At 37.5% G+C, this 22,316-nt stretch overlaps 2 protein-coding genes and 1 long non-coding RNA gene across 9 annotated transcripts; 2 read left to right on the top strand and 1 right to left on the bottom strand.

Moving 5' to 3' along the window:
- Positions 1-757: 757 nt before the first annotated feature.
- LOC113545784 (clathrin heavy chain linker domain-containing protein 1) lies at positions 758-18,583 on the bottom strand. Of its 7 annotated transcripts, none has more exons than XM_026945375.3 (13): positions 18,389-18,526; positions 15,946-16,392; positions 14,801-14,988; positions 13,942-14,075; positions 13,642-13,843; positions 13,186-13,301; positions 12,993-13,092; positions 11,653-11,759; positions 11,406-11,577; positions 11,015-11,217; positions 10,442-10,621; positions 8,936-9,156; positions 758-1,616 (listed from the first exon to the last, which is right to left on the bottom strand). In XM_026945375.3, the coding sequence occupies exons 2-12, from the start codon at positions 16,156-16,158 to the stop codon at positions 8,960-8,962; spliced, it is 1,812 nt and encodes a 603-aa protein (XP_026801176.3). In that variant the 5' UTR covers positions 16,159-16,392; positions 18,389-18,526; the 3' UTR covers positions 758-1,616; positions 8,936-8,959. The 7 variants fall into 7 exon arrangements, with proteins under 7 accessions (XP_026801176.3, XP_026801174.3, XP_053087082.1 ...); XM_026945376.3 differs by lacking the exon at positions 758-1,616 and adding an exon at positions 8,195-8,677; XM_026945373.3 differs by lacking the exon at positions 758-1,616 and having other exon boundaries at positions 8,192-9,156; positions 15,946-16,066; positions 18,443-18,583.
- LOC128317669 (uncharacterized) lies at positions 10,537-15,990 on the top strand. The gene is made up of 3 exons (XR_008301206.1): positions 10,537-10,654; positions 15,325-15,352; positions 15,645-15,990. It is a non-coding gene; the product is annotated as an uncharacterized LOC128317669 (long non-coding RNA).
- Positions 17,271-20,777, top strand: rps27a (ribosomal protein S27a). Its single transcript, XM_026945379.3, has 6 exons — positions 17,271-17,359; positions 17,471-17,535; positions 18,009-18,063; positions 18,483-18,568; positions 20,371-20,502; positions 20,589-20,777. Exons 2-6 carry the CDS (start codon positions 17,488-17,490, stop codon positions 20,736-20,738), a joined length of 471 nt encoding a protein of 156 aa, XP_026801180.1. The 5' UTR covers positions 17,271-17,359; positions 17,471-17,487; the 3' UTR covers positions 20,739-20,777.
- Positions 20,778-22,316: the final 1,539 nt, after the last annotated feature.

Here is a 22,316-nt window from a genome sequence, read left to right as displayed (position 1 = left end):
AAGACTCACGCTATAGATCCATAAATGTACACCACATACGTTTTAAGTTACAGATCATTCTTTAAGTATGTAAAACTTTGTAAAACGTGCAAACATTTTACCATTAAACCTAACAGAGTGTTGCTTTGACATCTATTTGCGAGCGTGAGTGAAACCAGTAGCACAATTTGCTAGCAAGCTAGCTAACATTAGGCTAACTATTATTTTGGGTAATTAAAGCAACTACATTTTTTTTAGCAAGCCAGCTAACATTAAACTATTTCACTATCAAAATTTAGATAAACTATTACAAAGTGTAATTAAATCCAGCTTAGTTTGCTAGCATGCTTGCTAGTAATCTACTATGCTTTTTCCTTAATACCAGCAGCTAAGTTTTCTAGCAGACTAACATTAGAGTAGCAACCTAGCTAACATTATAACTGCATTTATGTAACATTATGATCACATTGTTGTGATTAAAACATGTCTCACAAACTGGCTAACATTAAGTGAACTATTATACTGTGTAATTAAAACTAGCAGTCAAGTTTGCTAGCAGATAAGCTAACATTAGTAGCAAGCTAGCTAACCTTATTTGAGTAAACTAGCCAACAATAATTAATTATCCTGTTGAAAAAAAAAAAAAAAAAGCCCATTAACTCTTTCTCCCTCAGTACATAATAATTTAATGGGTACTGGAAACTGTTAGGCTGAATTTTTTTTTTTTTGCTAGCTGTAGCTAGGTTTACTAGCAGGCTAGCTAACATTAGGTTAGCACAGTAGCCGACATTATGTTTATATTTAGCAGTAGTGTTACTAAAACCAAGTGAAGTTTGCTAGCAAGCTAGATAGCATTAGACAAATTATTTTAACAGCATTAATTATTTTACTAGCTAGCTAATCTTAGGTCAACTGTTATATTGTTTATGCTGGAAAAAATAACTCCTGAGGGCTTCTATTATTTATCTTCCCATATGTATTTAATATTTTTTCATGGTTAATGGAAACCATTGCACTAATTTCCCTTAGTAAGTTGTTTTTTTCTGATAACAGTAGGCAAGTTTTTAGTACAAAATTAGTATAAGCAGCTAGCTAACATTATGCTAGCTATTATATTATTATATTATAATGTAATTAAAACTAGTGGTTATTGTGTGCTCAAGAAATTTAGGTAGCGGGTGGGAATTGGGTATCTTTGGCACTTTTATTAAGGATATTTTCCCATGGAAAAGAAAGTTTAGGCTACAAATTGAGACTTTATGGACTAATATTGTAGCTTAAATTTATAACTAAAGTTATAAGACATGTTCCGTTGGGGGTTACCACTCGAATGACAAGAAATAGTACTGTTTAGTACCCTTGGTTCATACAATCTGCACACAGAACTGTAAAAACAATGCTGAAAGTATGACTACATTCATTATTTTGCTGCACGTAGCTATGAGATGAACTCCAGCAGTTGCTCCTCGTGATGATCCTCATCCCCTGGTGGTGATGGAACATCAATCTGTCATGTCATTCGTGTTATTTTTAAAGAAAGTAATGCGATAGCTGGCTTTGCTGGACAGGACTCATGTTGTAGACGCCAAGGAAGCTCTGACATATCCAACCCCAGCGCTTCCTCCCTCCGTGAGCAGCTGGAAAAGTGAAAGCAGGGATAGAAATAACCACGTGAGGTGCTAGTCATGTCTCTGCTTAGGGAATTTTAGGGGGACAAAAGGGTCACAGAATAATTCATGAAGCATGACTAAGTATTTTTTGATTTAAGAGGGTGAGCAATGATGATGGCACTCTAGTTGTTGGCCTGGCTGCTCTCCCTTTCTACCTCTGCCTTGTTTATGCAAGAATGATCCAGCACTTCAAATAAGGGCAGTGGGTGGAATAAACTTATTTAAATGAGAAAATAAAATAGCAGCATGCAGGAAAATCGACAGTTTTGCTTTAAACAAATCAAAATTGGTGTTTTGGAGGGTTTTTTGTATATGTTCCTTAGTGTTATAGAAACCAGTATGATAATATATTTGAAAAAAAAAAAAAATAAATAAATAGTTTTGGAGATATTCCAAATTAAATTGTTAAAGTTTATCACTTCTGGGAAAATGACGGTTTTCATTTATGAGTCATCCTGTACTTGTATTGTGTTCATCCAATAAGATGCTCTCCAGAACGTAAATGTCCTGCCCCTGGGGGCGTGTCTTCACACATTATTCTCTTTTTACAGCCATCCATTTTCATTTGGAAGAGCATGGAGTTTGTGCAAGCTGGTAGTTATGTAACAGGGAGTGTTTTACCATCTTGGGCTGTTCAATGCTGGAATGTCTCTACCTCAGACCGAGTAAGAATTCCATCTTTATACATTGTCGAGGCTTCTCCGTCACTAAGAGTCAGTAATATCATTTTATCTACCACTAAGACACATCAGATGTCTCCCAGTGCCGACCCCGTGGCTCTCCGTCATCACTGGCGCCAATGACAGTCGACCTTGTCTCAAACATGTTCGGCATAACTTCAAAACCACACGTCATCTCGTCATCTGTATCGTCCTGGTTAAAGTGTACAGACGTGGGTGAAGGCGGCGGTGAGAAATCCTCCACGGTTAATAAAATGCTCTCGCTAAACTCTTCACTGTTCTCCATGACCAAACTACTGTCTAGTTTAGATTTGGCAGGGACTTGGCATAACTTGAACGCTATTGGCTGTAGTGTAAATCAGTCAAGCACTTCAACTCTGATTTCCTGTTTCAAAAAGAAATGCATCATCATGCAGAATCAAATCCAGCCATTTCATGGAGACTTTAATTCTTCGAGGAAGGTGAAAGGTGCCCATTGCACACAGGGCATACTTACACAGGATATGGGCGAGAGATGTGGTATCATTCCTTGGAATTTGTTATCATTCCTCAGAGATAGGACAAGCACTCTATTTTTAAATTTTTTTTTTTGAGGCACAGAAAGAGATGCCTGAGCGAGGACGCTACACCAGAGACAAAAATGCCGAATCATTGTAGAGATTAGAGTCATGATGATGGCGCTCTTCTAGGCCTGTGAAAGATTGACCCTAGATGATGATCCAAGATCAACAGTGACTCATTCGACTGACTCATTTTATAAGAATAAACACCACATATGCTCCTTTAAAATTGATTAAATCAGCTTTTTTAATACCAGTTATTAAGTTCTGAAAAAATATCACTAATAACAGTAGTGATGATCGAGGACCAAATTAAAGGAATGCTCTAGCAATTTTCTCATGAATTTCTGTTCACTGTATCTGTAGTGTATGCGTCATTCCCACTGATGGGAATCTTTCCTCATTTCCCTGTCTGGAGAAAAGAACAGAAAATCTGTTTTCTCCAAACTCACTTATAATGGAAATCTAAGGGCAGATGTCAAATTCCGTCAGGAAATATTTGATGAAATGAAATGTAATGTATTCTCAGTAAAAGGTGTTTGTAAATGAAGCAGTAAAGTCTGTTTTTAAATCATGTATTTAGAAATTTCTCAGAAAGAGGAATTTATTCCAGTGTTCTAGCGTAGTTTTCCAACAAAGAAAAACATGGTTCTTGAGGGAACGACTGGGAATAACATGTATGTAAGTGATAACAGGAACTAGCTTGTCTTGTAGACGTTCCACAAAAAAAGGTAACTCTAAACGGATAATAATACACACATGTTGCTCTTTAATTAATAAAAAATTGTAACTACTGGCAAATTGCTGTTGTATAAGAGGATGTGCTGTCATAGGGAAATAATCAACTTCCGGGTGGGAACACTTTTAATTCCACTTTGTGTCAGGCTTTCACAACACCATCCTGTCATTGATTATTTTCCTATCACAGCACGCATTGTTGTGTTTTATTCCTTTTATTCCGTTCAGACATGGGTCTCTCATGTCTGTCTCACCCTAAAACCTTTACTGTTAGGCCTTTAAAAAGGTTTTTGTGTTAAATATACGTTATATAATCACAGAACTCAACCACTGCCCTTAGATTTTCTGGGTTTTTTTTCCTCAATACAGGGAAATTTGCCAAAATTCTTGTCTGCAGTAATCACACACACACACACACACATACACAAAACCCCCTCAGATACAGTGGATATATATTCAGGAGAAAGGTGCTGGAGTATTCCTTTAACCCTGCAAGCCTCCAGGTTATTAATCATCTTAAAGCATATTATTCTGTAACTATTACCAAACTAATAGGAGGTATGCAGTTACAAGCGAGAGATGTGTAAGTCTGAATGAGGAAAAGCCTCGCTGGATTTTAAGCTGTGCCCTGGCACAGGATTCTGTTGCACCAGGTATCGTATTGCCTCTTCTGCTCCCGTTCCCAGTGCTGCAGTATTGCTGCACTACCATCCTGATGAGACAGCTAAAGTGACTCGAGTGCGATCAGACGTGCTGCCTTGTTGTCAGATCTAAATCTTCCTTTTTTTTGCAAGTCAGACTCTGGCAGCAGCTCAAAAGGAGGGGTAAAACGCTCCTTGTATAGTGTGAGTGAGGAGCAGAAATTAATTACAGAGTGAATGTGTGTCAGCACTGGAGGGAAAACCGTGATATCAGACTAAAAAAATGAATAACACTGAGTGTATGAACGAGCGATGCTGCATTGCCATGTCACAGAGCCTTAAAGAGGAATGATCAGATCTGTTCATCTGCAAGGCTGAAGAAGGCGATGAGAAACTTTACCCAGCGTTCAAGTGCGCATTTTACCGTCACTCTGTATCGTGCTTACGTCTAATTATTTTACTCTAATTATCCGCCTGCAGGCTCCCACAGTAATGCCTTCTGACATTTATTCAAATACTAGAAATGAGACCAACACCCACACTGATCAAAACATATCTGAGTAAAGTATAGTCATCTGTATAATTGGAGAAGCGCATTAATCTGGTTAAAGGTGCACTGGTCAAGATTTTTATTGGTCTTACTTTTACAAATAATGTTGAAGATGTTAAAAAACAAGTGTTGAAACAAATTGAATCGAACACTGTGGAAAAAAAAAGTCCCTGTGCTGGACGACTTGATTGTGTTTTTCTGCATTCAAACTACAAAGTGGGGAAAAAAAAACCCACAGATGCATCCATGTTTGTCTTTTGCTAACTTCGATGAGTAATGTATGTTTTCCTCATCAAAACAGTGAAAATTTAACAAGCTAATATATCTGTATGTTGACTGATCTAAAGCTAATACTTGCATATACAGTATGACTCATTTAAAGGTAAGAAGTGCCGCTTTGTTTACTGTTCATGCTGTGAGCAGCCATTTTGATTTGCCGTCACTTGCTGAACTCAGAGTTGAGGACACCGTCCTGAGTTCCCAAGAAGTAATTCTTTGGTTTTTCCTAGTCGGAGTTATGACCTCTAGTCGAATACAGCTTAAATCTTTACTGCTGAGAAACTCAAACATAGCCTAACTCCACGTTAAACGACGTCGCCAGATACTACTGATACTCTTTATTGTGTCAGAAAAAACACAATCTGAATTAAAATTTGTAAATGTTTTCCAACCTAGAGAAACCTGGAAGCCAGATTAGCTAGAGTTAGCTAGCTAGCTAGTGAATCTGTGAAAATTTAATCATGCAAAGTTGTATTTAGACAGTCTTTTATATATGCTTCCCTTAAATTAAAACATCTTGAATCAGTGCTTTCAAGAAGACTTAATATACATTTCTTTGCAGTTTATTCTTTATCTGCATAGAAATGGATGTTCTGTTTATGATATTTAAAAAACAATATGGCCGACATGACAATACGGTCAATATGACATTGTACCATTTATATCCATTTAAAGCCTCTCAGTTCTGTAGTTTCTCAAGTTGTGGTGAACAGAATTGCTGAGAAACAATGAGAGGATTATAAACTTCTGCTTGCTCTGCATATTTCACCAGTGTGGTGTATTTTACATGCATTTACATTGCGCATACAGGAAGAACTTTACGAATTGTGGCTGATGCATTGTTTTTTTTATTTTTTTTTAATGATGTCTATAAAAATGGAATAGACAACTTAAGACCATCCAAGGAAGTGTTGTTTTATCAAGCCATTCCTGTGTGTGTTCATGCTCTGTTCATGAAACACTGCCATATATCTGTATATTTCTCCTTACGCTGTGCCAGGAGTTTAAAATCCCCCTCGCTCGCTCTCCAGCTACCGCACTGGGACTCAATGAGCCATTTTCCATTTTCTCACACAGCAACATTCAGACAAACCAAAATATCAGCCTGGCTAAATATAAAAGCATTCCAGATTACAATGGAAAGTGACTGATCGTGGACAGATTTGACTCTCACACACACACACACACACAACTGAATGCTTAGCTAACATTCAAAAATAGAAAGAAACGCTAATCCAGTAAACTCCAAAGAGGGTTTTGCTGAAATATGAGAGACACCTGTTGAAAAGAAATGACTGGTAATGACTCGAACCTGTGAAAACGTGAAGAATCTTAGAGCCAGAATCTTAAAGGCAAGATGACGATCATGGAGATCTGGAGGGCAATTAAATGATCACAGGATAAGCGAGTTTTCACAGAGTTTTCTGCTTCCTCTACCAACCTGGATTTAGTGCATTACTCTTTTAAAACCATTTACAATTCTATCTGTCTATCTATCTATCTATCTATCTATTTACTTATTTAGCAGCATCTAACATACATACAGCAATACAAGTGTTCATTCATTTATTTCTAGAAATCGAAAAGCTGCAAGTTATTGTGGTGTACGTGAATATAAAGTGGATTTATATCCGTCATTATAAAAGCCCCTTTAATCACATTGCAATCTCACACTCTTATGATTCAATATTGATACGCATACTGGGCGGCTAAATACGGTGCGTAGCAGAGGTCAAAAACAATGCAAAAGGCAAAATAACAGAAATGTCTCTCTCGTGTCTGTCTCATCCAAACACCTTTATTGTTTATAGACTGAGTTCAGCAACTACTCTTAGACCACCAAATATATAAATAAGTTTTGTGTTAGCAGATTTCAGTCTCTTTCTCAGTGCAGGCAAACATGATGAAACTTTTTTCAACACAAAGTAGGTAGAGAAGAAGATAAATCATGCTGGAGATACTAGCCAATCACAGGTGTCCGTGAGCACATGTATGCGGAAGAGGATAGATAGCGCTTTCCTCAGAGTGTGTTACGCGGCCCTGTGGAAAGATGAGGTGGCTATCTTCACGTGTCTTGAAGGAAGCACGTGTTAGCCTTCATGTGATGGGTAGAGAGCTGGCTGGAGGATGGGAATTAGCCGGTGACCAAATTAGCTAGTATTCCTTTATTTAATGTCTAGTTCTGGTCAAAATCAACCCATTTTAAGATTTTGCTAAAACGTTGAACAAAGATGTATTAAAAGTATTTTTTCGAACATGAAATTGAGCCCAATTTCTCTAAAGGTTTAGGGTTATCATTGGTCCATTTCAATCACTAGAGTTCACATTGCTGATAAAGTATATAAAAATATATATAAAATATATTGGGCAAGTGTTGGATTTGGACAATGGGACATGGACGAGCCCCAGTGTGTAGACGAACCGTGAACACTGGGAGTGTATTGAATGCGGATGTGAGAGATGAGCTGCAGGGAGAAAACAAGCAGGCTGAGCTGAGTCGAGTGAGGTAAAGGGGCGAGTGACGCTGCAGTTCTCTGGCTACACACACACACACACACACACACACACACACACACACACACAATAACAATGACCCGGCAGAAGGTTCAGGCTCGGCCCGACTCCGCTTGCTGCAGGAGATCGATAGCAACTGAAGTGGCAAAAGCTGAATCTGCCCTCCACACACACACACACACACACACACACCAACACACACACACACACACACACACACACACGTTTATCAGCATCGTATCAGCAACTTCTTTCTTTTATACATTCTAGAAAAGGTATATTGTAGTTGATCAATTGTAATAAATAATTAAAAAGTTAATTTAAAAAACAAACAAAAAAAAACCTAAAAATTTAATGTTTTTGTGTAAAACATTATGTAAAGATTTATATCAAATTAACTGCAGTTCATTTGTGATTTTTCTTCTTCTTCTTCAAAAAAAGAAATTAATAAAATTTAGCCTAAATAAATATTTTTTGGTAGTCTCATTTTGAGAAATGTATTAATTCGTCTGACACAAACTCATTTCAACAATTTTTAATGTCTCTAAAACTAAAATTTGTTGTGTAAAAAAAATTAATTAGCTGTTTTAATATTGTTCATGAAAATTAAACTGAAAACAAAAACATTTAAATTACATTAAAATGTCTAAAAACAAAAACTATTAAACCAAATAAAACAAAACTAAATAGCAATTTAAATTCATAAACATATTTGCAAACTAGCATTTTTTTTGCAAAGCAGATGATCTGAAAATAATAAAGATATATGCATAAAAAAACAAGGCACAAACTATGACAATGATAATAATAATAATCATCGTCATCTTAGGATGAGTCTCAGGAACAAGTCTCATCCTCTGTGCTGTGTTTAGAAATGATGACTAGGTTCTGTGTGTGTGTGTGTGTGTGTGTGTGTTCTGGGAGAAAATGATCACTGAATGTGGGTGTTTGTAGACTGAGGAGGCGTCGCTTGCTTTCATGTGCCTTGTTACCATAGTGGCTAAGCGACGTGACAAAGAGCTCAGTGTGCTGCGGGGGAGATCACAAAGCTGGCCTTCTCTCTCCTCTGCAGAAAAAAAAATAGTGACAGTGACCTGCCAACAATGGCACACACATCTAACCTTGAAAGCTCATTGCTGCGGAAGCTACGCAGTGACGTAGGTTTTTTTTTTTGTTGTATTCAAGCTGCTATACAGCCAAACGCCAGGTTCTCCATGTGCAAACTGTATTCTAAAAAGTGCTGATGCACTGAACAGGAAATAATTGTGCGTCTCTGAAGTCTGTGATTATAAAGCAGGGCTGTGTTTGGAACAGTTTGACTCACGGGCTCCTCCTGGTGGTCGGCTCGCTACATGAAGACGTGCTCCATGAGCTTGGCGCTGTCGAGGCCTGGGGAGAGGCGCATGACACCGTCCTGGAGCAGCAGTGTGGAGGTGATGTCCTGCGCCAGGTTAAGTCGGTTGGTTTGCTCGCAGCGGGCGGCGATTTCGCTCCAGCTCTCTGTGCTGCACATCTCATCCTCCAGGATGGTTTTCTCTAACGCTCCTGTAGGATGTACGTTAAAGAACGAATGACCATGACCATGCTGTTAAGCGACATTTAAGTGTAAACCACACCAACTTGCTGTCACACATTACAGTGCTTATAAACCCCTGAGTGAGACACGGCACTCTGACGTCAGCCGCACCTCCTGGTTGCAACAACGAAGCAGGAGACTATAATGAAAATTTTCTAAAATGTCACGTTGTAATGTTTACAGAGCTCTTAAAGGGAAACAAATAATAACAATAAAACAAAACATACATGCTAAAAAAAAATCTCATGAAAACGGAAAATTATTTCACACACAAAGATTTGTCATTTTCACAAGATCCTTTTTTTTTTCTTAAAGAAAATAAGAACTGCTGCATATGAAATAATTATCTAAAAAACATTACATCATGTCTTTTTCTTTCAGAAAAAAAAAAAATCTTGTGAAAATGACAAATGTTCGTGCATGCAAAAGATCATTTACTGTTTCCACAATAGTTTTTTTTTGCATGAATTTTTTTTTTTTTTTCAGAAAAAAACCCCGAACACACATTCACTTTCACTGCATGCTGTCAAATCAGACCCCCTTCCAAGCCAGCAGAAGATTAGGAGAGATAACTGGTCTGAGGACCTCCATTTTCTTCAGATATGATGGACAATAAAGTGGAATGGAAGCTCTTCATGATCACTTTACCTGCTATTACATTTTTCTACCACTTGGGGTTCTTGGTCAGGAGTGTGCGGAAATATACAGGTACGTGCATCCTCATGTATACGCAAAACTTAAATAAATAAATCCCATTTAATGCACAGAAACATACGCACAAATCTATGCATACACACGGTTAATAAATGAGGCACCAGATTCTTCTCAGCCTTAAAGTCTGTATAATTTTTCTCTTTAATCACCAAAACTGAACACAGTAACTGAGAAAACATTACAAAAAAGATTCTGAAATGCAGAACATACATTACTAGTACATAGTATACAGCGTACTTGGGACACAGCCATTGTAACATGTGAGAGTTGAGGACATTTAATAATTACTATCCTTTTTTTTTTTAGAAGAAATTTCTACAATTCACTCAAATAGTAGGCGGCATTTATACTTTCAGCTAAGCACCGAAGCCATTTTTATAGCGAGGGTGCCAATAATTCTGAGGGCGACATGTTAAATCTACAATACGTCTGCCTGCCAGAGGCTGCATGTGGGACGATACTGACATACTGCGTGCGTGATGATTATCTCATAACTCAGGTAGTGTGTGTGTGTGTGTGTGTGTGTGTGTGTTTTCTAACCTTTTCCTCCTGCTTGAATCTGCTCCAGCAGTTGGAAAGCCAGATCCTCCAGGTCAGAGTTGAGGAGATAATGACAGATAAACCCTACAGACATCAGCGCCGGAGTGCTGTCACATGGCTGAGTGAAGTCCTGCAGCAGAGCCACACTGGGAAGTCCCCTCAGCACGAACATACAGTCATCTGTGAAATATACAAGTATTTACCATTTGGAAGGTAAGGAGTCTCCAGTGTCAGTGTTGTGTAACAGTCAGATGTAAAGCTGCACGTTTTCTGACACGGGAAAGTTTTCAGGACTTTTCGTTAAGTCTGTAAACAAGCGGCTAATCTGTAAACTTTAGGTTCTTCAGCATAACAGCTAATATACTTGTATATAATTATTATCTATTAGTACATCATATACTGTATAGTTATATATAAAATGCTAAAGAGACCTGAGTTTCTTCTCTGAGTAGATATTTTATTGCAGCTACCCGGATATGAGGAGAACTTTGGGTGTGCTCTCTATTAAAAATCACTGATCGCATCTTTAACTTCAGTGAGTGTTTGTATATTGTGAGTGATGGTGTTTCTCACCGATTGTGAATTCTTTGTTGCTGTAAATGAAGTCTAAAGCTGCGGCGATCAGGCCTCGTTTGCACATGCTCAGTGCGGTTTTCCTGAGCACGCCGCAGGCTGAGTAAATGGTCTGAGCCAGGGCCAAGCAAGTGTCCACTATGCGTAGGTCATCGTGTCCATGACTAAAGATCAGATCACCTAATTCCTCACTGAATGTCAGCCTGTGGGTGTAGCACGAGCAGAGTTCAGCTTCTTCCAGATAGAACAATAACTTTGTCCAGAGTTCAGCAGAAACCCAAAAACTGTGCCATGAGATTTTCTGGAAAATTCCACCCCTTGCGATTTTACAATCAGTCTCCTAAAACATCTTCATATTATTTTCAATAAGAAGAGATTAAGGTCTTTTCACCTGTGTTGAGACACCCCGAAAGTCACCAGCTCGATGTAGCCATGCCGTAGGGCGTAGCGGACCCCCTCCAAAGACAACTTTTCCGGCAGCGGTTTCCCAGGTGGCACTGAGATCATCAAATATCGGAAGAAGAGCAGCAGAGGAGGAACCACCCCCTGATACACTGTGATAGCTTAGGAAAGAAAACAATAATCAATAAATTTCAATAAAGTTCCACCTTTTAGTAGGAGAACGTGATGGAACGTACCTTTGAATTTCTCCATGACGTTGATGTTTCTCAGCATCCCGTAAGGAGACATGGCAGCATGATAAGCAGCTGTCTCATAGTCGCCCGCTTCAAACAGCTTCACAAACCTGTGGATGATGGAAATGCAGCAGGGCTTTATGTCCGAGCTGGTAAATACACCTCAACACTGTTGACATGGTGATTAAAGCTCTATGCTAAGTACTGAAAGGTTGTGAACCTCACGTTTGGATAAATATGATTATAAAACCAATAAATACAGCATATTGGTGAATCAAATGAACAAGAACGATTTGTACCCTTGGTAAGTACCATGCCTGTATTCCATCCCAGTGAAAGATGAAGATAAGACAATTTTCCATGGGAGAAACAATGCAGAAGCTTCAAGGTCTAATGAACTATTTGTTAGAAAGAAGCAACCGAGCAAATGGAACTTTCTGGGCTTTACGCTATATTTGAAGTGAATTTTTTTTTCAGATGGTATTGAAGATCGCAGCGTCTTCTATGCGCTATATTTTTTTTAGTTTCAAAATAGTGATGATCTGACTTGATTCGAGACAATCGGCAAACAATCCAGAAATATCGGAAAACCAAATGTGTTATATAAAGGCTAAGAACTGTAATCAGGAAGTGATGTGGCTTGACCTGATTATTACACAAAGAAAATGTATAATTGTTGATATGGTGATGCTTTCTATAAGGAGATGCTTATTTAACATTTATGGATAAGGAGTAAGGAGTCTCCAGTGTCAGAGCTTTGTAACAGTAAGTTTCTCACCCAGGGAAAGTCTTTAGGACAGAGGAGTTTTTTTTGGTTACATGACATACTGTGGTTTTTTTGTCTTATTAACTTCAAGAGACAGAAAAAAGTGATAGTGACGGAATGACTGTTTATAGCTGCTATAACGTAAGTGGTAACAGGAACTGACTTGTTTTTCCTACGACATTCAATGTAACTACAAATGGATAAAAAGTATGACGTGTCATTCTTTAATAAGTAAGACTTGTAATTGTTGGTAAATTGGTGTGATATACTGTAAAAGCATAAAACACTTCAGGATGTGCTGTTATTGGAAAATAATCAACTTCGAGGTAGTAACAGTAACTCTGCTTCATCGCACCACCTGATCATTGATTGTTTTCCTAGAACAGCATGACACAGAGTGTTTTATTCCTTAAATAACAATAAAGATGACTCAGTTTAGGTCCTGAGTCTAAACCAGTACTACAGTGCTATATTAGAAATAATAGATCCAAACTAATAAATATCGTAGCTTTTATCAACAAATGATAAAAAAGACATGGGAACAATTCTCTATCTTTTACAATTAACAGTCGGAAACCTCTCAACGTAAGCCGCCAGACGTTTAGATTCTTTGATTTTGCCAGGATCGTCCGTTTGTGAACTATCAGTGTGGAAGCCAATGCGGTCGTCTTCACATACTAGAATAAAAGAACAGAGTTAGAGCAGGACAAATACAGAGCAGTGCGTCTTCTATGGTCTGTTACGAGCTGGAAACTTGGCTGATGCAGCACCTTTAATTTCCGACACACGCTTCAATTCAGAGGAGAGGAGCTCGAGTAGAGGAGTGCGGCTTCCTGATTTTTCCCAACGGCTCAGAGCGTCCTTCAGGTAAGTCAGCTGTTTATACCTAGTGTAAAAGACCAGTTACACGAGTGTAATCAGTGCACTACTCATGATTTCAGTGTAATCAGTACTACTTTTAAGCACTAGTTTTGTTCTCAAGGGCTACATAGTGACTTTATTGCAAAACCATACAGTTATTCTGCCCATAAGTTCCACATATAATTTCAAGATTCAGTGTTTTAGGTTTAGATTTGTATATAATGTGTTGTCTTGTAAACTCTTTGGATAGTTCAAGTGTGGTTCCTGAAATTCCTTCTAAAAGGAAAACTCTCTATTGACACCTTTAAGTGTCCCCCAGAAGGACAGACTGAAAAATCCTTTAAAGTGTTTAGTGATGTTCTCACCGGAGCAGCAGCTTGTCGTTCTCTACAGAAAGTTCATCTCTTTGGTTCAATATGACCTTCATTTTTATATCCAGGTCGGTTTTGACCTGCACTGGAACATACTGGCTCTTTTTCTTATTCAACAGTTCGTTACGCTTCTGCTCCAAGTGCTCCAGATGTTTATCCAGGGATTCAGGGTTTAACGACTCGCTCAGTGTAAGACCTGCAGATGGAGAAACATCAGGAACAGTTTACACTGAATCACGTCACTGTCACGAGCGAGGCATTTTGAATGACACACATGTGGTGGTGTTGAAGCACCTGGTATCTGAGCAGCGGGAACTGTGACCTCTGACGTTTCCCGTTGTTGGGAATCTTCTTGTTTATTTTTGCACTCTTGAAGTCTTTTTATCTCTGATTGTAAATCAGCAGTGTTTCCCTGAATGGTTGCAATCCTGAATGAATGAAAATCAAGGTTTGCTGTAGAAAAAAAAAATCTCACTCTCACCCAATTCCAAAGGAATTCTGACCAATCCCACCCAATCCCAAAGGAATTCTATCCAATCCCACCCAATCCCAAAGGAATTCTGACCAATCCAGTCTGATACCCAAGCAGTTCTGTTTTCTGAATGAATTCTGAACAATCTTGCTCACTCCTGAAATTCCCTCTCCCAGGAATTCTAACCAATCCTACTTGCTCCTTAAGGAATTCTTACCAATCCAGCACACTCCCAAAGGAATTCTTACCAATCCTGTCTGTTCCTAAAGGAACTCTGACCAATTCTGTCCACTCCTGGCGCAATTCTGACCAAACCAGCACAGTCCCAAAGGAATTCCGACTAATCCTGCCTAATTCCTCTCAGAGAAATTCCAACCACTTCCGTTTGTTTCTGAAGCCAATCTAACCAATCCCACTCGGATCTCTGACCAAGTCTGTCTGCTCCCGATGCAATTATGGCTAATCCCACCTACTCTTAAGGGAATTCTGACCAATTTCACCCGCTCCTGATGGAATTCTAACAAAACTCGCCCGCTCCTGAAGGAATCCTGCCCACTCCCGCTCCTGACCTTCCATTGTTTTGCAAGCTGCATATTCAACCCTGCGATTTATTGATTGATCCCAGCACACCTCTGGCCTGCTGTCTCCATTAAAGCTCTATGGAAAATGAAAATGTTGTACCTCTCCTGCAGCTGAGCAGCTCTCCTCTGATAGTACATTAAGGAGGTGGGTTGAGCCAGCATGGCCTTCAGTTTTCCATGAGCAAGCTCGGCCTGATGCTGATCGTTCTTCACCGAGGCAATAAAGTCATCGTATTCTTTCTTGATGGCCGTGAGAATCGGTTTGTAAGCCGTCGCGTAGTCGATTATCTAACAATTGGTCACAAGATAGTCACAAAATGTAGACTAGTAATTTTGACAGTGTGCCGCAGAATCATTATATATCTCCAAAAATGACTTTTCAAGAGAGAGAAAAGTTATTTAGAGGCCAATTAAATCTCGCATAATGCTTCAAACCATTTCATGCTTACAGAAGTGTGTAGAAATTATAATTTTCAAATGATGTTAAAAGTAAATGCTGCTAATGATTAAGCAATGAGAGTTCTGTAGCACATAAACAATATGGAAAAAAATTATAATTAGGAAATAGCAGAAAAGTAAAAATGAGAAACCTTTTTGATGTGCTCGTTTCTTCTTGTTTTTCAGAATTTACAGTCGACCGCATGTCTTGCAGGTAAGACAGTAAAAACCGTATATAATATTTCTATGTAATTGAATAGTACGTAATATATTTTCCAACATACATGTATTTCAATATTTTCCTAAATGTATGTGACATACAGTTACAGTATGTCCTTAAATGCACTGTAAAATAATAATCATGCACTTTATGACACTGTTGTCTCTCATTCGTGTTATTTATATATATATATATATATATCATGTTATTACTATATTGTACAACACGTATTAAATATAAATACACAGATCTTTATGTTATTGTTGTGCTTTTCTGTTTCTTTTAGGCCTACATTCAGAACTAATAGGACAAAATAGAAAAAAGAAACAGGCTAATGACATAAAGGACAATATTTTGCATGTTGCCTAATGAATAGCTTATATATATGATTAATAGTTTCTATATTGTCCTTTTAATGCAGGTGATTCATTTTAATATGCCTAAATAATGACATTCACAAGGACTTTCATCATTTCAGGCAGTCTTTGGATGTATGTTTGATGCATGTTTGATTTGCATGCTCAAAACCACTTAGTAAATGTGATAATATTATATCTTTATAATTAATATTTATGTAGTTAATGTACCTTATGGAAAGCTGTGCTGTAAACTGTGTATCTCTGCTCATCAGGTCCCTCATCAGGACAGCATAACTGCTCCTTTTCACTCTTTAGGAACTCTTTCAGTGACTTCATGAACCTCCTGTCACTGGCAGATTCAAACAGAGGCTCTGTTTGTTCATTAAACTCCATCAGTTCTTCTGTTTGTTTTCTGTATCTTTGGTAAAAGTTGCAGTACATCAGCAACAGCAAGCTGACATTTCTGCCCACGCATCTAAAGGAATGCCTGGTTGCTATGGAAACGAGTGGGTTTATGGGTAGTGTCGTTTTACTTCCTTTAATACCGAATGTGTCGTTTGATTCCAGAAATTTTGAATCGACTCCGATTCTGATTCAATGGTTTTAACGGGAATCGAGGGAGTCGGTTCCAGGAGTCGACTCCACAGAATATTTTTTTTTCTCCGATTCCAAATACTGAAATACAGGACAGGAAAGATGAACTTTTAAAACAAACAGTGTAATGTTCATTCAGTACATAGCACTCTATTATCATTTATATGAACAACAATCAATACTGACATTTTTATTAACTTTATATGCTCCCAATTGTGTATTCGTGAATATTTTATGACTAATGTAATTGGAGAGCTAACCTCAGCTGACTAAACATAGCTCCTAATGGTGTTATTAACCATAAATAATAAAAAAATATATAAAAATAATATTCATTCATTCATTTCACTTTGACAGAGCTTTTCCTCTGTATTATGTGAATTATTGTTTTACTGTAAGTCGGTTTTTAAGCGTACTTTATATTTTGCTTCATTTATTAAAAAAAAAAAAAAAAAAAAAAACAAGAAAAAAGAAACAAAACAACATTGCCAGAGTGTTTATATAAGTGGTGTAGAGAATGCGATTTATTAGACATTTTGGGGAATCATTTAGTGAATTCGACTCTCGGAACCGACTCTCGGAATCGACTCAATTCAGTTCGATTCAATTTTAATTGCATAGCGCTTTTAAAAATTTAAAGTCACAAAGCGGCTTTACAGAAATAAATACATTCAAATGACATTAAATCAAACTAAACTGTAAATGTGTGACTTTATCCCTAATGAAATCGGAATCGACTCTCGGAATCGACTCACTGCATTCTTGTTTACCACTGCATGGCATCAGAGAATTGATTCATTACGTGACCGACTCACTACCCTATCTACAGTCTCTACGAAATAAAACAGTTATAATATATTTTGAATTGATCTCAATAAATTCCCTAAAATTAAACATCTGTTACTCCAAACGAACTGTTATTTATATAACGGTTCTTTCTGAACAGGCATCGCGATGGACTCCTAGCCCCTGCAAGCGACTGGAGAAAACCCCGTGGCGCGCTCTGAAAGCCCTCTTCTCATGATCCGCCATTAGCGAGAGGCTTGTGGTGAGTTGAGCTCCGGTTTTGGATTTAAAAAATAAGTTGAAAATGTACACAAAGTCATACAGCTATTGATTCCTGATACTGAGGAAACGTTTTTGCGTGTTTTGTGTGCAGGTGGATTAAACAGCAAAATGCAGATTTTCGTGAAAACCCTTACGGGGAAGACTATAACCCTTGAGGTGGGCAGAGGAGCCGCATTGGCTCACACTCGAGCTAGTTTTCATCTCCATAACCTACTTTTCTTCTGTTTTAAACAACCTAAAGGATATTTACCTTAACATTTAACCTTTCATAAGTTTGTCAGGAAGCACAGAAGTGATAGACAGACTCTTAATCTCTTGCTAATCCTGCTAGCTGCTGTAGCACGTGTAAACAGCATTGCTTAGCACGTCTAGTGAAAGTCTTGCTAGTAAATGCAGCAGATTTATTCTTAGCCAGATTTCAGTGACAATATCTGTCTAGGATTATCAATAACATGTCCAGGATTTAACTTGAGCAGCTTTTTGTTTAGATTTGCTTCTGATTCTTTATTAACTACATGATCCAGGCAGCTTAAAGCCAAGCACAGCTAGTAATCATGATGTATTTATATACAGTGATGTAGAAATATTATTGCTCACTGCATCAGTTCTGTGACTTTGTGTAACTGCAGGTTGAGCCTTCGGATACTATTGAAAATGTCAAGGCCAAAATCCAAGACAAAGAAGGTAACACACACACTCACTCTCTCTTTACTAGGGCTGGGGTGATGTGATTATAATCTCAATATCGTGATCTATTGTCTATCTCTTGATTTTTTTTTTTTCTTTCTTTTTAAGTGTATTTTTTATAGATTTGAGTCAGCCTATGATGTGACTTGAATTTTATATTTTATTTATTTATTTTCAGTGTTTCTGCTCGTACACATGGTGTAAAAATATCAAGCTTCTTTCTCCTAAGGTGTATTTTTTTTTTTAAAAAAATTATCAGTTAGCTATTGTATATCATAGAAACGTTTTTAGATATAGTGTTATATTTCGTCACATGGCTCACCCCAGATCCGTCCCTGTAACTGTTGCTTGTTTGTTGAACAGGTGTAAATCTTACTGATTTTTTTTCCCCCTTTCTTCTTCCTGTTTAAATCCAGGCATCCCTCCTGACCAGCAGAGGTTGATCTTCGCCGGGAAGCAGCTGGAGGATGGACGCACCCTGTCTGACTACAACATCCAGAAGGTGAGCAGCAGCAGCAGCATGGCGTAGACCACAGCTGAACCCTGTGTCCTGCACATTTCAGTCTTCTCCTTCTCTCTGGTCTAACACACTCACTGGAGCTCAGGAAGGGCTGCTGATTAGCTGATGAGTTGAATCAGGTGTGTTTGGAGCAGAGAAAAGACTCAAATATGCAGGACCAGGGTTCAGAACCTGTTACAGAACAGAGGTGGTTCTTTAACTGTGAAATAAAGTCAGTGAATCCTGTATTATGAACGTCATGAACATTAAAATATTATTTCAGCTGTAGAATTTTTTTTGACAGATCATAAAGCTGATATGAGTTATTGAGGTTTGGATTAAATTTGTTTAATTCAATTGATCAGGTAAACAGACAAATAACTGTAAGAACTTGTTAATTATTAATTTTCATAATGTTGTATTGATTTCTGCCACTGTAACAAAATCTCTAATCTTTAAGAACAGCTGTGATATAAACTGATCCGAATAAAACGATACAAATGTTTCAGTAACTCAGATAACGTACAGGCTTTTACACTTAAAACCTCTTCATAAATATCAGTTCTTGTATTTCGTTAAATATTCATTCCTCAGTCTTCACGGGGTTGTGCTTCATCAGAGACACTTTCAGACAAAATTCCTAGTTATTTTAATTTACTAAATGGTTTTATTCATATATAATTTTGTTTATAACTGCAGATCTGGATTAATAGGTGATTTGTATGAAATGTCTTATTTTTAGATGGTTTTATTTCTGTCTTGGTTTGAGAGCGACTCAGAATTATATCTAGCTGTAATTTGAGTTTTAGTCTTGTGTTAAAGTTGCCTTTACAAAACCCGAAGCTCGTTGCATGATGTGCATAAACACTCGGTCATTATCATTTCCTGTTTTTTTTCCCTGTGTATGTGGATAGTAAATATCTGACACAGAATTGATACTACATGCAACAATACAGAGAATCTGTAAGCAGAGACTTTCCTGATTTGATAACGCAACAATTTCATTGTCTATTTTAATAAATATTTCAATACGATTTCTTAAAGTGCATTTTGTTTACATCGAGTGAACCGTACGTTTAAGTCTTTATTACTAATAGACTGTCGTCGACTTGTCGTTTGCTCGGGTGAGATTTTGTTGGAATTAATTGGTAAACTTTTTTTTTTTTGGTAAGTTCTATTTATAATAGATTAAATATTAAATTAAAATTTTTAATAACAGATATCTCCCCTTTTACGAACACCCCCTTTTTTTTTCTTTTTTTTTGGCCGCTCTGTCCTGTGCAGTTAGTGAGAATTTTAAAAGTAAAGATCATCAAACTTTCATCTTGATAATGAAGATTGCAGGGAAGTGAAGTTGGTGCAAACTGTTACTAGCTAATGGTTTGGTGAAAGTGTTCGCAAAATGTCCTGCATGAGACTTTAAGCCAAATATAAATATCATACGATTGTTGATACAATTATGTACCGTAGGATTTTTTTTCTTTTTAAAGTTCCAATAAATGTTACGTCTACTGAAATTGTTTTATAAATATATTTTTTAAAAATAACTTATTTTGTTTAATAACATTTAAGATGGCAACGGAGAAACAAAATGATTAAAAAATATTAATTAAATGATTAGATTCAAATCAGCTGCTTCTGGTTAGTTTGTATTTTAAAGAAATTATAAATAATTATCACGACAGATGGAGTCCAGGAAACGGAAAAAAATTCCATACTGTCACTACTTTTAATCAGCGTGATTGTCTATCTGTATGAGTAACTTTTTTTAGGCTGAAAATCCCTAACGTTGCCGTCTTTCCCAGGAGTCCACCCTGCACCTGGTGCTGCGGCTGCGTGGTGGTGCTAAGAAGAGGAAGAAGAAGTCTTACACCACCCCCAAGAAGAACAAGCACAAGAGAAAGAAGGTCAAGCTCGCTGTGCTCAAGTACTACAAGGTGAGAAACGTCAACACACCTGCCTTAGTTTAGTTGTTTTTTTTTTTTTTGTTAAGCAGCCCAGGCTGATGGTTTCTCGTTGTCAGGTCGATGAGAACGGTAAGATCCACCGTCTCCGTCGCGAGTGCCCAGCTGACGAGTGCGGCGCCGGCGTCTTCATGGCCAGCCACTTCGACAGGCACTACTGCGGCAAGTGCTGTCTCACCTACTGCTTCAACAAGCCGGAGGACAAGTGAAAGGATGTACAGTAGTCAATAAACATGTTCCACCACCCAGTCACGCTGCTCTGGTCTTCATTTCACCTCACTGAGTAATAAAGCGGCCGCTGGTCTGACGGTGGCTTCTGCAGAAGTCTGTGTAGAAATGTGTTGTAGTTTAATTCAACTCATGAAGTTAACTGGTGAATTCCTGACACACACACACACACACACACAGTGCTCCAGCCATCCACGCACGAATAAAGTCGGAGCAAAGACGAGTGTTATGGGGGGAAAAAAGCAACACACAGTCTTGTGTGTTTCGGGAAGTGATTTGGGAACTTTAACATTCCTCTGTACTGTAAAATTATGAACATAGAGATAAGAGTGTAGTTTTATTTGTGGAATAATCAATAATTAGGAAAAGTAATAAATATTTAGAAGAATAATTACTTAATTATCAAACCTTCAGAACAATTCCACAGAAGTAGAATTGTTAACAAGGTACATTGAAGTTGCTGACCTGCTCCTTATGGGGTTTTCCTTTAATTTGTCACTTGTGCTTATGTGAACTTAAACCAATAACTTCAGTTGAATTTACTGTAAATTCTACTTCATTAATTTGATGTAATATTGTTTCGTGTCTGGGAGAAATGAGAAAATCAAATCAGACCAAATTCACAGTTTTTAGATCCTCAGATTTTTTCCACTTGATTCAGAAGCTTTGTGATATATTTCATGTCTGGACAACATCTGGCACACATGCTGATGTGGATAAGCTGCATCCTGATCAGTGTTTAGGGAGGAAGCTGTGTATGCCTGGGAATCAATTCCTAAAAGAAATGATCCTCTGATCCTCAAGTGTTGGGAATTGAGTGTCAAATCCACACCAATTGATTCTGCTGAAGTTTGCACTTGTGCCATTGTTTAAAAAAATAAATAAATAAATAAAAAATAGGAGTCACATGACAAAAATATCAGTCTGATGAACATTTTGCAAAACTAGGCCAAAAGAAACATTTCTGATGATAAAGAATTAACTTGAAGCAACATCGCTAATTCTAAAGTGTCTTCATTAATTAATCTAGCATTAGAAATTTAATACTGATTCTTTAAAATATCTTTATTTTCTGATGTTGGAATTTATGTTCCTAATTGCCCTTAAAGTAAATGTAATTTATTGTATTTTTACCTGTATTTTCTTACTTTTTTACATATTATTCCATATTACAGCAATATCAATAGCTATCATTAACAACTCAAAATATATCGCTCACTAAATCAGAAATGTTCAAAGCGAAGAAGATGAAGATAAATCAGGAAGATTCATGCCACCAATCATAGTGGTGTATTTATGCACTTAAAGGAAAACTCCACTCTGAAAGACATTAAATGTGTTGATATTGAAATACTTGTGGTGTGTTTGGTGATTCTGGGGCGAATTTGTTGGTGCTGTATTTTCCTGTGAGAAGTCAGTAATCATCACGTTGACGTCACAGGAGGACGATCAGGTTTTGCTGATGGCTCCAAAAAAACAAAAGAGCCAAACAAAAATCTTTTATTTGGCTCTTTTACAAGTGGTTTGTCTAAAGATGTTTTTTAAAAGAATTTATGAGT

The sequence above is a fragment of the Pangasianodon hypophthalmus genome, chromosome 28 (assembly GCF_027358585.1).
Source record: "Pangasianodon hypophthalmus isolate fPanHyp1 chromosome 28, fPanHyp1.pri, whole genome shotgun sequence".
Taxonomy (NCBI): domain Eukaryota; kingdom Metazoa; phylum Chordata; class Actinopteri; order Siluriformes; family Pangasiidae; genus Pangasianodon; species Pangasianodon hypophthalmus.
Note: the sequence above shows the minus strand (reverse complement) of the source record. Positions and strands in the feature narration are given on the sequence as shown.

Coding starts and splice junctions, on each gene's coding strand:
- LOC113545784 (XM_026945375.3), bottom strand. CDS start 16,158: ATGTACTGCAACTTTTACCAAAGATACAGAAAACAAACAGAAGAACTG. Junction 14,076..14,800: donor GCTGCTCAGCTGCAGGAGAG/GTACAACATTTT, acceptor TCATTCATTCAG/GATTGCAACCATTCAGGGAA. Junction 13,302..13,641: donor AACGACAAGCTGCTGCTCCG/GTGAGAACATCA, acceptor CTTTTACACTAG/GTATAAACAGCTGACTTACC.
- rps27a (XM_026945379.3), top strand. CDS start 17,488: ATGCAGATTTTCGTGAAAACCCTTACGGGGAAGACTATAACCCTTGAG. Junction 17,536..18,008: donor GGAAGACTATAACCCTTGAG/GTGGGCAGAGGA, acceptor GTGTAACTGCAG/GTTGAGCCTTCGGATACTAT. Junction 18,569..20,370: donor CTGACTACAACATCCAGAAG/GTGAGCAGCAGC, acceptor CGTCTTTCCCAG/GAGTCCACCCTGCACCTGGT.